At 35.3% G+C, this 18,184-nt stretch overlaps 1 protein-coding gene and 1 non-coding gene across 2 annotated transcripts; both read right to left on the minus strand.

The window, feature by feature from the left end:
* Nucleotides 1-324: 324 nt before the first annotated feature.
* UTS2B (urotensin 2B) lies at nucleotides 325-16,240 on the minus strand. Its single transcript, XM_043874596.1, has 5 exons — nucleotides 16,103-16,240; nucleotides 11,124-11,222; nucleotides 9,905-9,942; nucleotides 8,622-8,715; nucleotides 325-1,625 (listed from the first exon to the last, which is right to left on the minus strand). Exons 1-5 carry the CDS (start codon nucleotides 16,203-16,205, stop codon nucleotides 1,600-1,602), a joined length of 360 nt encoding a protein of 119 aa, XP_043730531.1. The 5' UTR covers nucleotides 16,206-16,240; the 3' UTR covers nucleotides 325-1,599.
* A 930-nt stretch (nucleotides 16,241-17,170) lies between these two features.
* Nucleotides 17,171-17,279, minus strand: LOC122676211. The gene has a single exon (XR_006335495.1). It is a non-coding gene; the product is annotated as a U6 spliceosomal RNA (small nuclear RNA).
* Nucleotides 17,280-18,184: the final 905 nt, after the last annotated feature.

Consider the following 18,184-nt stretch of genomic DNA (forward strand, 5'->3'; position numbering starts at 1 on the left):
CTATATGTCATTGAAAGTTACCAGCTTGAAGGGACTTTTCATCTAGTTTCAAAGAAATAGATTACCTTTTCTTCCTCTTTGTTCCTGTGTGAAGCTTCATGAAGCAGTGAATAGGGATTTCTGAATTCTGGTGTCAATTACATAACTAATTTTTCACGGGGGATGTTAATTGCTGACTACAAAAACAAAAAATATCTAAGGAATTCTACCTTTACTTTACAGATATTGTTAGGGAATTAAACTTCTTAAGGCAAATTTAAAAAAATAATAAATTATAAGGAAAACTATTAATAATTTTCTCTAAAGGGAAAAAGTATCAGAAACTTTTTGAATAACATTACCCCTAAAGTTTAAAAATGCTTGAATATCATTCAGCTAAGTGAAAGTTAATAAACATGAAATGATGAAAACAATAATATCATGCTTGTGTTCACAGCAGGTGTAAACATGTGAGAAACATTCAGGCATTGTTAAGCAACTATATATTTATGTACATTCAAGTGGCTCCTAACAAGTTTATTTAAGCACTACAGGTATATTACTCAACTTGGTCTGATTTAAGAATTTTTAAATTGTTTTTCACTTAAGTAATAGTGCTCATTCTAAGTCATAAGATAGTCTTATTGTTAAGAACCACACAATTAACATATGTAGATAAACTACATTTCCCCCGTACTGTGATATAAGGGAATGCCTGTAGACTATCTGGCCATTGATAGTCTACCACTGATATTTTTTAATTATAAACTTTCTTTGACAATGTTTCGGTGTCACCACAGGTGGCAAATAAAAGTGAAGTTGGATTCCTAGCCTTGAATTGATTAAATAAGTTTGTTCAGACATAAGCAAGAGCAGTTTAATGGTAAGATGTGAGAAAGAAATGAATGAAAAAAAAAAACTCAATGAGTTTTTGTGTTTTGTTTGATGTTTTTAGCACACTGAATCTAGTCTCTCACAGACATGCTAAAAGTCTCAATTTCTGATACTGTGATGAAGGCAGAGATAAGAATTAAGGGGCCCAAAGGCAAATTGTTATGTAAGAAAATGTTCTTAATATCTCTCTCTCAAACACCTAGTACTACTTTTTCCTAGAGTCCGATAAACAAGACGTCTGCTCCCTAGTAATACATTCATTTGGTACTAAGAGTCTTATTAACAATTATCCTAATGAACAGAAAAGAGATAGTAGCCAGCAGAATCACAAAAAAAGAGAAAGAACAAAGATACATATTTTCCACATAGATTCAGGCAATATAATTTAATTTTCCAAAGCAATTTTTGAATTTTTTAATTGATAGCTCAACAACTTAGTCATCACTGAACCAAATGATATGTAGACAATGAATTTATGGAAAGCATACAATAGGTACAGAACTCTCAACTTTAGCTCTACAGAGTCATTCTGATAGTTCATGCCATTCAAGGGCAACTAATTTGTCACTACAATTCACAACATAAACTTTAAGCATGTAACCAGCTGTATAAATTCTGCCACTATTTTTTTATGCTTGAAATAGCTTTGATCTTTAAACAGTAGAGTAGGTAGATATGTAACTTTTTCTAATGTTCTTATCCTTTTTTGCACCCAGAGCAAAAACTTTAGACACAGTATTTCCAAAAACAAGCTAAAAAAAAAAAAAAAAACAATTTTTTATTAAAAAGATTTTCGATAAAAATATTACACTTAAATAAAATAGTTTAAGTATGCCTGAGTATGAGAAAGTTTTCTAAAACAGATATTTAGTGGTGGTCAGACTCATATGGATCTTTAAATTAATTAAAATTAAATAAATTTTTGAAGATTCAGCTTCTCTATAATACTAACCAACTTTTAAGTGCTCAATAGATGACCATAACAGGCAGTGCAAGTTAGAGAATGGTCACCTCGTTAAAGAAAGTTCTAGTGGACAGCTCTGTTTTACATTATAATGCATGTAATACAATTCAAAGAATACAATAGGCCATCCCACTAGATGTACTCCTCTATTTTAGGGGGGCTTCCCTGGTAGCTCAACTGGTGAAGAATCTGTCTGCAGTGTAGGAGACCTGGGTTCGATCCCTGGGTTGAGAAGATTACCCACTCCAGTATTCTGGCCTGGAGAACTTCATAGACTATTCCGTGGGGTCACAAAGAGTCAGACACGACTGAGCAACTTTCACTTTCTATTTAGAGTTGGCATAACTTAAGTCCCAAAGAGGACTAAGCAAATAAGCAAAATCAGTGATAAATATGCTTCTATCAACTGGAAGAAAAAGAAGGAAGAGAATTTAAACTTCCCTTTGCAAACCACCATATGATATTTATGTAATTTGATTGTCAAATTGAATCTCACACTCTGATCATAAAGTGATTCTTCAGAAAAAAATCAAACTAATTCAAGCAGCATTTTAAATCTTTAGATGCATGAATGAGTGATTTTAAATCTTCTGTGGGTTGTTCTCAATCAATTGTCTGACTTAACATCAGCTTCATCTAGTTAATTAAAATTTCTCTAATTTCCTTCAAACTAAATGTTTTATAAAATGAAGACCTTGGGGATAAAGGTCTTTGATTCACTATTGATTAATAGGATGCACAATAAAAATGAGTTGAAAAACTCATAGAACAGTTAAGACACTCTTTGCCATAAATGATAAAAGCCTATCTTCCTGCCCAGGTTATCTCTCCCTAACTCCACTTACTCTTTAAACTGTGGCCTTAGTGCTCATCACCACATATACACAGAGTGTTAATGATAGTACTCAGAGTTTACTTCTCATTCCTAAAAGAGCCAGAGTTTTCTTTCAACAAAACACATTCAAATCCTATGAAAGCAGAAATTTATTTTCAGACAGTAAACTGAGGAGCTTGGCCCTCTAATCCAATATTCTTTTTATATTTTGGAAAGTCCCTTTCTGTCCCTTTGGATATCTTTGAATATCTCAATCAAGAAGGAAAATATAAATCTACACATATTCAAGACTTGCACCTCAAGAGCAGCTCAGTTCTGGTACACTGGAATATACTTCCCAGTTGAAGGAAATCTTCGTGAATGATATCACCAGTAGAACCAACTCCTCAATGCTTATCTATCATTTATCATTTATGTGGGGGTTGGGGGGAAGACCCTAGCCAGCATTCTTCTGTCTCTTGACATCTATCTGGTTCTCTCTTCTAATCCCTGTTTTTAGCATGAGGCTTGGTGTTGGACAGCTGTATCTTTAATGAAAGGAAGGATTTACCGGGTGTCTGTCAAGTATATATTAAATGGTTAAACAAATAACATTATTTCACAGAAGTTTAAGATATCCTAGCTTTAAGCTGAATCTCTGAGTTCATTTCACCTTCATATATTGTTATTCATGGTAGACTGTTTCTAGTTATCCCAATGAAAATGACAGATGTGATGTGGGTTGTTTCTGTCACCTAACCTGGGCATCTAATTCATATGTTTATCACCACAAATATTTACTTTGTTCCTACTACATGCATAAATGCTTTAATATCTCCTTGCTTAAAAACAATCACAAAGCTTCCTTGACTCCTCCAAGTTACTCCAATTAATATTTCAATTTTTACTACCCTTCAGAACAAAATTCCTCAAAAGAGTTGTCTATTGTTAGCCATTTCTGTTGTTTTATCATATTCTCCTTAACCAAAAGTCCATCAAATAATTCTTGTCAAAACAATTAAAACCCTTCCCGTTGCTATTCAGATGGAAATTCTCAGCTCTCATTTTACTGGACCTACCATAGCTTTAGGAGCAGCCAAACTATGTCTTCCTGGAAACAGTTTTTCTGTTTGACATCTGAGGCATTTTTCTCCTTATGGCCTTTCTAAACAGTAGCTGCTCCTTCTCAGTCTGTTTTGCTAATTCTTTCTTATCTGCCCAGTCTCTAACCTTGGTATGGCCTGGCATTTGTCCTTGGATGTCTTCTGTTTTATATCTATCTAGAGTGATTCCCTTGGAGAAGGCAATGGCACCCCACTCCAGTACTCTTGCCTGGAAAATCCCATGGACGGAGGAGGCTGGTAGGCTGCAGTCCATGGGGTCACAAAGAGTCGGACACGACTGAGCGACTTCCCTTTCACTTTTCACTTTCATGCATTGGAGAAGGAAATGGCAACCCACTCCAGTGTTCTTCCCTGGAGAATCCCAGGGATGGGGAAGCCTGGTGAGCTGCCGTCTATGGGGTCACACAGAGTCAGACACAACTGAAGCAACTTAGCAGCAGCAGCAGCAGCAGCAGAATGATTCCCTAGAGAGTCTCATCACAATACCAAGCAATACTGACATGCAGGTAGCTATCATAGATCTCCAGTCTGGTAGCTGGTAGATCTCCAGTCTGGGCTACTTCCCTAAGCTCCAAATTTATATACTCAGGGGTTTACTCAAATCACTACTGGGAAGATTTTGTTATACATGGCATAACAAGCTCAAAATATCTATAGTAGAGATAGGATTCTCCAACTGTTCATTGGGTTTCTTGACATTTCCCGGGTGCTCCCCTAATCCCATTAAGTTAGATTGAGAACATGTGCCTAATTTTGGAAGGTGAGGATGTGTTTTCCTCCATATCTTTCCTATCCTGCTATAGGGACACATGAGTGAAGGAAAATAATCAAGGTACACAAAGCTTCATGTAAACATGAAGTAAATCTTAAACCAGGTTACACCACTGAATTTTTAAGGTTTTTTTGTTGATGTGGTCTGCCTAATTTATCCCAAAATACACCTTAATAACTTGAAGGAGGGTGCTACTCTAAGAGGAAGCTAAATCATGGCACAGCCTCAGCAACTGATTAATGGCAGACAAGGAAATTGATACCACAGGCTGGAAACAAGAAGAGTCATTTTACAAAGTAGCAAAACGTGTGGTAAAACTGACATCTAGAACAGTTCAGATTCAGAATGTGTTCCTCTGGAACTTCTAGAAGAAAAAGGTAAGGAAATAGAACACTAGCAGTATTTTTAGGTTTCTGGTGCATTCACTTAGCCAGGTATTACAAGAAATAGTAAGCTTAGGGGAAAATGGAATCTTTACAAATAAATAAAAAAGAAACAAAGGTAGTTCAGAAATACAAGACCTTGAAATATTTCAAGAGCTGTTTCTAGATACCAAAACTATAAAAAGGGATTTAAAATGATTCTAAATGAGTGAAGTCAGGTAAGAATCAATTGAAATAAGGAATTCAGGGCAAAAAAATTAGATTAAGTGTTAGTTTTCAAAGTATATTCTTCAAGGCAATTCAGTTGGGGGTAAGAATACAAAATAGTTACAGTAGTTTTTTAAAAACTATGTAGCAACAGTTGAGAGGCTGTCTAAATTGGGAGAAGAAATCATTGTCAAAGACACCATAAACCCTAGAACTAAAAACATCTTTGACACTTTAAAATGAAATAAACCTTGGGCCTCCAATTTTGTGAAAGTAGGAGGAGGCCTGAGAAAACCATTCAGGTCTCAAAGAGAACAGTCCCCCAAAAGCACATAAGCTGTGTTGAGGGTTGAAAAATGAAAAAATGGAAAAAAAAAAAAAGCAAAAGCTTGGGAAAAGGTAGAGAAAGGAGAAACAACACTATGGACAAAGGACTCCTCCTACACACTAGCAGGTCCTAAGCAAGAAACTTTTCTCCATCTCCAGGGTAAGAGACCTATATAATATTTGCCCTGTGGGATTTCAGAATTGCTAGAGGTTACCACTCATGTCTCACATTCTTTTCCCTTATGAATAAGATGATTGATTGTTGTTATCCTTTCCCTATTCCCATTCTGATTATTGAATTTGTCCTTTTAGCTAATAAGTCTGTGAATGAAGTGGAGCCACATTGTATTTGACAAAGCTTAGTATCTCCTGGAGAGCCTGTTCTTTGTTTGGGGTGCAGCAGTGAAAGGAATTTGGGCTTGTCTCTAACAGAGAGTCAGTTGAGTATAATCTATGTGGTTAAGAAAAGATCAAAGGATTGACTGTGGTGGAGGCGGTATTCCCCATGTACTTTTATAAGTGCTTTCTAACTTTTATTAGCTTGTTCTTCCAATATTTTGGTGGCAGCTCAAGTGACTAATTAAAGGCAGTGGATCAGTAGAGGTGATGCATGTCCCTGAACGGAGGCAGCTGAGAGCTGAGATGCAGCCTCTATCCCTCTCCTTCATCTTGGTAATCTTGGAGGCAGTCAAGTTACAGCAACAATCTAGATGATACAGCCACAAACTAAAAGAGGCTTGCATTAATACTATGTGCATTGAACTTTATGGATTTCCTTATATTAAGTCTCTGAGATTTGGACTAAAATTTGTAACATATCATAGCCTAGGCCATATTGACTATGAAAAGATTCAACAAATCTCTATACCAACTCTTTTCCATCACCAAACTCTTGCTCCATGTTGCCTCCTCCAACTCTCTGTCCATGGAATTCTCCAGGCAAGAATACTGAAGTGGGTAGCCATTCCCTTCTTCAGGGGATCTTCGCCACCGAGAGATCAAACCTGAGTTTCCTGCATTGCAGGCAGATTATTTACCTTCTGAGCCATCAGGGAAGCCCTCAATAAACAGAAATTGCCCTTTTATCCCTAGTCACTTAGAGCAAAACCTTGGAGTCATTTACAAACCTTCCTCTTTTTTCTACAACTCATAGATAATTTTAGAGCAAATTTTGTTGACTTTTTTTTCCTTTTTCAAAATATATCTGGTATCAGACTCCTTATCAATTCACTACTGCCACCCTAACTAAAGTTACCACCATTTATTATCTAGATCCTTAAATTAGCCTCTTTAAAGGTCTCTCTGCTTCCATTTTTGCTCCTCTTTGCAGTGTATTCTGGAGAAGGAAATGGCAACACACTCCAGTGTTCTTGCCTGGAGAATCCTGTGGACAGAGAAACCTGGTAGGCTGCTTGGCATGCATGCATGCATTGGAGAAGGAAATGGCAACCCACTCCAGCATTCTTGCCTGGAGAATCGCAGGGACAGAGGAGCCTGGTGGGCTGCCGTCTATGGGGTCACACAGAGTTGGACACAACTGAATCGACTTAGCAGCAGCAGCAGCAGTATATTCTCCATTAAACATCAAAAGTGGTTCTGTTGAAACATTTCTTAGCACTCACTTGCTCCAAATTTTAGTGATTTCCCATATGATAATTGTTGTTCAGCCACTAAGTCGTGTCCAACTCTGTGATTCTATGAATTGATTATAAGGATTGAGAGAAGCAACCAGACTCCTCCATCCTCCACTATTTCCTGGAGTCGGTGATGTCAACTAACCATCTCATCCTCTGCCATCCCTTTCTCATTTTGCCTTCAGTCTTACCCAGTATGACAGTTAGTAAAAGCTAAAGTCCTTAGAAAGCCTGAAGATTCTCTCCCTTCCACCTTCCAATATATCCTCTATCTATGTCCTTCAGGCTCACTGGTTAAATCACTTAGTAATTGGGTTATTTTCAGCATGCTATTTAACCCCTCTGAGATGTAATTTTCCCATCTATAATATAGGCATAGTAAAAGCTATCTTATGGTGATTATGATGAAAATAAAATAATAATTATAGTAATAATGATCAATATGAATTTTTAAAGTGAGGCTTACATAATACTGATTACATACCAGATATTGTTCTAAGTGACATTCATATATTAACTTATAAAATCCCCCTAACAATCCCATAAAGATGATTATTATTATTTGCATTTGGGGGCAAAGAAAATGAGTCACAGGAAGTTAGATTATTGCCCAAGGTCACACACGTAGGATATATCAATATTACAATTTAAACCCAGACAGTCTAACTATAGACTCTATATACTTAACCATAACAACCTGAAATAGTAAAATATAAAATGTCTAGTATATGCTAAGTGTCTAAAGAATGCTGTTTCATCCTCTTCCATTGTAAAAACTGCTTTTTACAGCAGTTAAAGACAAACCTGAGAGGAAGGGCTCAAATGAAAATGAATAAGGCATGCCTTAGCAAATCTCATATCACAACGTGAATAAAGAGACATACATTCAATTTTTTAATACACAAGAATTTTCCAGGAATGTTATAAAAAGTTATAGGGATCCAAAAGACAAATCTCTCTAAAATTAAATATTATGAATCAAAACCTAGGCTAAGTGTTATAGCAATGAGAGTACTCCTTACTGTCCAGTGTTTAAGCAAAATGGCAAGGGTGAGACACAGTTTTAAACCATGAAAGTCTAATTTTACTTAAATCTGGAACATATGACCTTGCTAACCATGTTGTATATGTGACAGAGTTCACAGACATTTAATGCCTTCATTTGAATGTCTGTGTGTTCAGTCACTCAGTCATGTCCTACTCTGAGATCACAAGGACTGTAGCCCACCAGGCTCCTCTGTCCATGGAATTCTCCAGGTAAGAATACTGGAGTGGGTAGCCATTCCCTTCTCCAAGGGATCTTCCCAATCCAGGGATTGAAACCCGATCTCCCACATTGCAGGCAGATTCTTTATCATCTGAGCCATTGGGGAAGCCTTCATTGGAATTTTTTTTTTTAAATATGAACTTTGATCTGATCATCAACATAAGATAAAGAAGTGTCAACTTAATTTCTTCCTCTCAGAAATACTTGCAAAAGTAATCTTAGAATTCAATGTTAAGACTTTGAAGGGAAAACTTACCTCGCTTATTAGGATGGGAAGAAGATAGACCATCTATCGCATAAGACATCTCAGCATCCTTCGCTTCCATGAGCTGATCTTTCAGCTTTTCCAGCTGTTAAAAATCAAATATGAAAATTATTAGTCTTTAATAACAGCAATACCATTTTCTATGAAAGAAGAAAGAGCAAGAAAAGGAGGACGAAGGAAAGATGGACAAAAGGAAGGAGGAAAGAGCAACAGAAAAAGAAATGAGTAATAAAAAAATAAAAATAATTAAACAGAAAAATAAAAGGAAACTTGCATTTAGTAACTGGCTGGGAAAGGTCCATGACTCAACAGACAATCAGGAACAAACAGGTTTATGGTGAAGGAAGTCAAGTCTCAGTGTTCATTAATGGGAAGCCTGTAAACACAGCCTGTGTAGCTGGAACTGATTTGATGTCACCCAAAATGACCAGTCCTTTTCAAGGAGTTTCGAAGACTTATGTGTATGTTCAAATTTCCTGAAATATTTGTCCTTCCTAGTGGGAAAGGAGAAGTATTTTGAGACCTGAAGGTTTCCATCCAGAGCGTAAGCCAAGTTGATCTTTAGCAAGATCACTGATTGCCTAAACCCTGGAGATCTAGCTCTATCAAAACAGAATTCAACTTGAGCTACTGCATGTATCCATATCCTAGCTGCTAATAATTGATGGGGCATACTTCTGTCACAGCCACATGCTTTATATGATAATGAATTTGCATGCAGTTGTGTTTGAAAGAGTTAAGAAATAATCTAATGCAATGATTTTCCAATTTTCCTCATAGAGAGAAGTTGGGGGATAAGGTTGCCAAGGGGTTCCCTGTCCCGAGGCCAAAGATAGGTCAAGGATGCAGCACTTCACTTCCTTTCCTCCCAAACTAGCTGCTTCAAGGAGAACAGCTCCACTTTTATATTTCATTTACTGGGACCACATACAATTTTGTTTGGAAAAAAATATTTCCACTTTGAAAAGTAATAATAGCTTTTGAAAACCACCAATCTAATTATAGCCTCCTATTTTATAGATAAGGAGATTTAGATCCAGAGAATTTTAATTCTTCCATGGTCTCCTAGGTAATTGGAGAGCTGGATCTAAAATCCAGATTTCTAGACATTTTATCCCATGATCACTTCAGTTATAGTTTTGTCTTGTTTTCCTTTTTTAAATATAGTATTTTTTTTAAAATATAGTATTAATAATTTTAAAAACTACTGTTTCAAAAGAAATTGTCTTATAATAATTATGAAAATTGAGATTTCATGTGTTTCACATTCTCACCTGGTTAAGTTCCTCCAACTTGTTAGCCAGTTCTATATCTGCAAGACACATTTGTCATATGAAAAATGTACATTGCAAGTAATATTTAATTCACTTCAGGTCACACATTCAGAAAGATAAGGTATTTTTTTGGTATGATTTGAAATCATCCATGTATCTCCAATATAAAGCCCAAACATTTTTTCAGTGCCTGTAATGTTGAAATATAATCAGTAATATAATGAGCAAGCATCTAATTTCTATCATAAATATGGAGTTTTCTTAAATAGAGACTTTTCATAGTTCTAATCAGGACTACCCTTTTGAAGTAAATTTTTACACTGGCATGGGGACATTCTCATGAAAAAATATTAAGTGAAAAAAAAAAAACAGTAGGCCACAAATCTTATCTGTAAAATTTAATCAAGAAGGAAATTTCCCAAAATACTAATAGTAATCTCTCTGGGTTTTACAATTTGAGTACAGATTTTTCTTTTTATAATCATGTCCATTTTCCTCAATGAAGCATCTTATTTCTAATTTTTAAATCCTGTATTTTTAAGTATTTATTAAGGTATTGTTTTAACCAGTACCCTGTCCCATGAATAGACATTTTTTTAGAAGAGATGTTTTCCGAGAGAGCAGTACATTATCATATTGTCACACTGTCTCTCAGGTTAGACTTGCTAAATTTCTGACAGTATCTATCATTTCTTGGAGACCAATCTGATGCATAATTGTAAATCAGATTATCCTGTACCTCAAAGAAAAGAAAAGCTTGGTGGAGCCTAAATTTCTCAATGGTTTCTTCTCCAGTCATTTCCCAAATCCTAAGAATCTGATTGCAAAAAAAGTGCCACAAAACCACAGATAACTTGAGATATTTCTAGTGGAAACCTATTTCAAAAGATTTAATAATACCCTGGAAGCATTTAGTAAAAGAAAATACTAACTGTACCTGTGGGGAGTGACACAGATGAGAGGGAAAAATATAAGTAAGGATAACTGTTTTGTAACTCGACAGTTACTAACCCCATTAGAATACTGTAATTGAACAAAATAAGATTTTAATGTTTTTTATTAATGCCATTGCTTTTAGCATGAATATGAAATAACAGACACTTAAGCCTTCAGTGCAGCTTTAAATTAGTAATTATTACTTTCTTTAATATAAATTAACATGTAGAGAAAACAGGTCAGAAGATGGAATAAATAATGTTTGACTTTATTCTTAACTCACCAATGTTGGAAGGTCTTTGGAAGCCAAAATTTTTGTTCAGTAGAGCCCGCAATAGTTCTTCACCATCTGTATCTTCTTTTTCTGGAAGCAATTCATTTCCTGTAATAATTACCTCAGTGAAGTGAAAGCTCTTTTCAATCTGTGTCACTTGAATGTGTTTCTGATTAAATAGATTTTACAGGTAACTATTAATGCATATGTGTCCTCAGTTGCTCAATCATGTCCGACTCTTTGCGATGCCACGGACTATAGTGTAACCCGCTAGGCCCCTCTTTCCATAGAATTTTCCAGGGAAGAATAATGGAGTGGGTTGTCATTTCCTCCTCCAGGTGATCTTCCTGACCCATGGATAGTACCTGAGTCTCTTGCATCTCCTGCATTGACAGGCAGATTCCTTACCACTGCACAACCTGGAAAGTGTGTATACTTGCCAATAAAATGTGTATAGAGGGAGATGTGTAATAAATAAAGACAAACTGTTTTAAAAATCATTGAATGTATATGAACCCTCAAAGAGAGATTGTGAGAAAGAGAAGGAAGCAAAGATGGAGAATATACCTGGAAGTTTACAGTCTAAAATTTACCTGTAATTATTTCTGCTTTAGTAGAATTATAGTAAGCTGTACTTTGTTTTTTCATCTGTATTTTAAAAATTTTTTCTACTATTGTGTTTAACATAAAAAATATAAATTAAAAGTTGTTTTTAAGATAAAAATGTAAAATTTGACTTTGAGATTTTATACACATATAAATATGAGCTATTTTGTGTTCTGGGAATTGCCTTGAACCATCCAAGGCAACCTTGTGGAAGTGGTCAGATGGTGCCTAGTTTCTCTGTGTTCATAGCTTTAGATCTTTGTCCATTTACCTCCCAGCCCACTCTCTCAGCACTCTAAAAACAGAAAAAATCAACCAAATTTTCCTAAATATTTTGATTCTGGGGTAGAAATTAGGACAATAGACTTTATTCAAGCTATAAAAAATGAAGATTCAACAGGATTGTAATGGAATTAAAATAATAATTAGTGTCTTATAAACAAAATGAACTTTGTAAGGTGGCCTAAAATAATCAAACCTTTGTCATATAATTTCTATAGGATCATTCTTCCCTCTTTTTCTCCTCATGTTACCAAACCCAGGCCCAGCTGCTGCCACTCAAAAGCCATTCAAAGAGGCCAGCTTAGTGGAAAGGAAAGTTTGCTTTATTTTGGATGCCAGCAGCCAGGAGGGTTGTGGAGGGCAGAGAACTGTCCAATGTCTGACTGCCCCCTAATTGTCAGGGGGCAAGAGCTTTTATAGGCTGAGGGAGGGGGCTACATGCATAACATGTCAGCTCTGACAGTCATCTTGAAATTGGTCTTCAGTGGTCTGACCAGTGTAATCTTGCTTATTTTAGGTACTGCTAATCTTCAGTTCCAGTGTCAGTTTGTTTCAATTTCTTTGAGGCCAGTTCTCAGAATTGTGGCTGCTTATGTCATGACTACAGTCTGGTCGGCAGGTGGTTAATTTCTCCACCTGATGTTTCAGTATCTATAAGACAGCTCACAGGATATGGCTCAGAATATTATCTATGGCCTTTGAGGAGGAACTAAAGGTCCTTGATTATGCTCAAAGACTACATTATTGTTACTGGGCTTCCTTTGACTGTTTCCCTTTGTTTCTTCATTTCTCAGTTCTCCGATTCAACTTATTCTTTGTCTAAAGTTTTTCCACAAAAAAAAGGAAAGTCTGAGGACATGGGCAAGGGGGTTAGGGGGCAAGGACCATAAGATCCTGTTCCAGTTCAGTCATAATAACTGATATTGTGTGGACAAAAGATAGATTAGTGAGCTTAAAATTTAAAAGTGGGAATATTGAGGCTTCAGTTAGAGAAATGGCTCATAATTTAACTAGGCTCTTCCTTTAAATTGTCTCCTATTCCCTGTGTCTCCAAAATGTCAATTAATGAACTCAGATAACTAAATGGCTAACTAAAGGAACAAACAATTTGCTTAGAAAGACAATAAATGACCTGGGGTAGGTGGCATCATCAAAGTTTCTACATTGACAATCACATTTATTGTTGCTCAATTTCCTCAGTTTTAAAGTTCCTCAATTTCCATTACTTCATAGGCATAGAAATTATTTGTGAAATTCTGGGGTTCTTTTTTCTTTGAGTAGTTAAAATAATAGACTATCAATGGAACTTTTGCTTAACATCAATTAAACAAAGACCCTCAGGAATAATTTAGTTTAAGAAAAAGATATGACTATGCAATAGTATAGCAATTTTTATTACATCTATTCATTAAAATGTTAAACTATAATCTTTAAAATGCTTTCATTGAAAAAATGAGGGACACTGTGAAGCCAGGTGATAATGATTATTTGTTTTAGAAAGAGAACTGTGATAAAAGAAACAGATTCATTGCCTTCAATTTAGGGAATTTATAAAACTAGGAGGAAGGTAATTAGAAAATGTTACCTTCTGAACCTTTTGTTGGCTTAATTTACAGTCCCTTTCTCTGTGTGTTTAAGTGGAACATTTTCAAAAGAGAAAATTAATGTATTTACCATTCTTTACCCATTTGGTTTCCAGTGACTACACACTGTCCTCAGAAATTCTTGTCACTACCTTTTAAGAAAACCACCTTTTAAAGGAAACTCTGAGGAAAAGTTTTTTTTTAAGAAATTAAAAAAAAATTTTTTTTCTAATTAAGACATTAGAAAGATAAGAAAAATAATAGAAAATAAATATTTTTTCTCATTTTTATTTTTAGTCTTAAAACAGATACAGCTTTAAAAGAAAAGATGCATGTACTTTTAATATTTCTGTCTTTGAATTAAAAGTTAGTGTTGATAAAGAAACTGTTTGAATAAAAAAACTACCCAAGTGCCAATGTCCCTTTACCAGAAAGGATGGCAAAGTTACTCAGAAATGAGTGATTACTTTTGCAATATACAAGGAAAAAAAAGACTCATGACCACCTGAGACACTGAAGCTTAAAAGATGCAGTTGTGTCCTTGCTTGTCATTTGAATGTGATGCTTTTTATGGGGTATAGATAAGAAATTTTGCCAGAAAGAAACCTGGAACATCCTCAAATGATAATATACCAAAAAATTTTTAAATAGTCTTTCTAGTCATGATATTCACAGCTGTTCATTTCACGGTAGGCAATTTGCCCAGTTTCAGGCTTATGAGGCACCTTTCATGTGACCCCAAAACCATAGGAAAGCTGGAAGATTGTGTTCTTGGTCTTGGGTGGCATCTAACACAGAGAGGATGATACTCCACCTTTGGTCTATCAGTGGACAAATGCTTATTTGAAAACAGTGTGTTAAAAGACTAAAATAAGTCAAACATTTAGTTGCTTTGAAAAATGGTGAGAAGTTTACTCTAATCCTGGACAATTTAGATTAGAAAATAAACTTCCCAATAACTTGTCTTCTCTATTTACATATAGTGAAACTGAGATCAAGGGGTCCCAGAGAGAAACCTTTCCTATATGTTGCCAATGATATATTGACATCAGTGTGTGGTATTCTGGTTTCAGAGATGTTATCTATTTGTAATCTAGTAAAAAGTTTGAGTTGGATTTTTCTGTATTTCATATACATGATATCAGAAGTTATAATACAGTTACCACTAACATCCTCATTTTGCAGAGTCTTCTGTGAATGGCCAGATGTTTCCTTCCTCACACATTTATGCTGTTAAGAACATTGAAAATCCCATTATTTCATAGGAAAAGCAATGAAGGCCTACCAAGTACAATGATTTTGGCTGGCCAAAGACAAAATGTGAGTGCCTAAAATAAAATCCAGATTTTCATCCCCAAGCTTGTATTTAGGTCTTGCAGTTAGGTCCCAGGCTTGTATTTGTTTTTCAAAGGGAAAATCCCGATAAATAAATAACAAGGGTTTATGCAATTTTATTTCCACTATCAAAAGAACTGTTCTAATTTTCATTGACTTTTAAAACCACATTTGAGGCAAAACGGTCTAGTAAAGTTGGATTAGATCTGAAAGAGGAAACTTAATCCCTTTTCTCAACCCAGAGTCATGTAAACAAAATTTATTAAATTCTGTCTTGGTTTGCCTAAGAAAGACAAAAGCAAAGGCTGTCTGTCTCCCTCTTCCTGACAAAGAGGTCAGTTAGATGATTGATTCAAATTGGACAAGATATTAAACAGCACTATTTTTAAGTTATTATTTTTAAAAGGTAAAGACATATATAAAAGTTTCAGTGAGATTAGGTTGTTTGCCTAGTAAATCAGCATTAAATCTAACTCCACTGATTCCCAGATTAAAAGCTATTTCCACTACAGAATGCAATGAAAATTTTTTTTAAAAGATCAAGTTCCAATATGACCAGAATAGAAACTTATTTTCTCTAAATTTATCATGGTATTTGTAGATGTCAAAAATTACATTATTTCATTTAATATAAGTACCCTAAGTATTTAGAAATCTGATTACAGTCAATGAATTATGTGGGTGTTAACATCCTCCTCCTGAAAGTACTATATAAATTTCCCAGTGTATCATTCTCCCTAGGTCTCTGCACATAAAAATGTTGTCTTGATATGTTCTCGGAGTCATTCTCCTTTTATAAGTAATTTACTAATAATCTCACTGGATGAAACTCTTTTATTTTTTCCTGAAGATCTACTTTTGAAATGTGCATTGCACTGTATTACTATTTATACATCCCCGTCTTTGTTAATGGAATAGAAATAAGAGATTTCCCTTTCAAATGCAATTTCAAGTGCAGTTGAAATTAATTTAGTACAGTGTCAGTTAAAATTAATTAACTTGAGAACAGCATCACAGATTACATTTAATTTAAAACAGCAACTACTAAAGGGTTGTCTGAAGATTAAATTATATTGATGTTTAAAACATTATTGCCATAATGATAGAAAAATCAAAGCAATGCAAATAAGAGAATAAGGATTATTTACCCACCTGTAGGATTTTGCATTCATGTGTACATACCTTGAATAAAATATGGCAGCCCATGCACCGATTCTAAAAAGATCATTACAGATAACAAAGTTAGGAGTCCAAAACAAAGAGTGGTTGATAGAATCACGTTCATGTTAAAAATCTTCTGTGCGCTAGCAGAGAAACTGACTATCCAGGTCAAGACGAATATTTCAATGGCTCTGGAATGCTGCAGAGATCACTTTTAAAAGGTGGCAAATGTGCTTCAACTACAAATGATCTGAACAAAGAAAAAAAAAAAACCTTATAAAATGTATTGCTCTCTGTCAACATGATTCACTACTTGGAGAAGTGACAGGTTTTCTACTCATTCAATGGCAGGAAGAACCCAATCAATATATCTCATATCTGCCCATTTCACTAAAAGCAGGCGTTCCTGCTCATGCACACGTGGTCAGACACATGCACCTCATAAAGCTAAAACTAAGACTAGAGAACCTGCCAGTTAGATTTTCATAACAATGAAATGGGAACAATGCCTTTCATCTGGCTAATTTAGAACTGGGTATAGTTTTCCGGCTACTGTTGTTATTTGCAACCATCACTTCATTTTTAACCAACCAAACAGATTTGAGCTGGGAAGAGTTCAAATTTGAAGTGAATCATAATGGGAACATTAATGTCTTACTCTATCATTTTGCTGCAGCCAACACTTTAAAAAATTAAGGCTGAATCTAATTAATTCAAAGTTGGCAGATGTCCCATCAATTACTCTCTTTAATACTTGCTTTAATTGTACTTTTCTTTTTAAGTAAAAGTCTTTTGGTATATCTATAGTTGCAATTTTACGACTGAAGATGCAGTAGTGACCTCTGGTCTTGGCATTCACTTTTTCTCACAAGAGACTTAAGATGTATATGCTCTAAAACTGTATTAGAGACAAGTTCAGCTCATGGTTCCCTAATTTAAAAAAAAAATGTTTTTAAATGTAAATAAGGTTATTCTGAATTTTTTTCTTTAATTCTGTTATACAAAACAAGGAACCCTATTCTCACAGGGTTTGCCTTCTAATAAGAGGCTAAATAATTGACTTGTCTTCTCAGATAAGGTTAGGTACTGATGACTTTTTTTTTTTTCACGAATTTGCGTGTCATCCTTGCGCAGGGGCCATGCTAATCTTCTCTGTATCGTTCCAATTTTTTGGTATATGTGCTGCCGAAGCGAGCACTGATGACTTCTTTTTAAACAACATTATGTTATGTTTCTTTCCACAAAGGCTTTTTCAGGATATCTGATACAACTTTCTGAACCTTTTCTTCTGTTATGTTTTAGTTGATGTTGGCAATTTAATGACAAATAAGTTCCTTATTCACGACCACCCATTCTCTTTGGGAAAAAAACTTACAAAGACCTTTCATTAAATCATTCAATCCTCTCTCCCTAACAATCAAATTATTTTACTGAATTCTTCACATGAGTGTATAGCCAAATTAATTGTTCAAAGAAAAACAAGTTTTCACTATTGACTGTGTTAGATAAATGAAATTAGCATGTTTGTTCCTGGAACCATTAGTCGCTTCAGTTGTCTGACTCTGTGCGACCCTATGGTCTGCAGCCTGCCAGGCTCCTCTGTCCACGTGATTCTCTAGGCAAGAGTACCCAATGGGTTGCCATGTCCTCCCCCAGGGGATCTTCTTGACCTAGGGATTGAACACGGGTCTCCTGCATTGCAGGCAGATTCGTTACTGCTGGGTCACCAGGGAGGCCTGCCATTAGTAGACACAGTAATATTATATACTGACGTTATTGTTGCCATTCAGTGAGCAGTCATCCCATGTCAGCTCCTGTTCTAAGCACTTTACATTACTGTATCTTATTTAATTCCCACCTCAATCCCTCAATAATTATATAATTGTTGTAACATTTCACCTTTATTGGCAAAGGGAGAAAGTTGTGGAACTAAAAGTGAAACCTAGATCTATCCAACTGCAAAGTCACATTCTTAACCCAAGTTGTCTCTTGTCCATAAATAGGGAAAAACAGATTGTTCCAATAACAGAGACCTGATCTTTAAGAGAGGCTTCCCAGGTAACCTAGTGGTTAAAGAATCCACCTGCAATGTAGGAGACACAG

Source organism: Cervus elaphus, chromosome 19 (assembly GCF_910594005.1).
Source record: "Cervus elaphus chromosome 19, mCerEla1.1, whole genome shotgun sequence".
In the NCBI taxonomy this organism is placed as follows: Eukaryota; Metazoa; Chordata; class Mammalia; order Artiodactyla; family Cervidae; genus Cervus; species Cervus elaphus.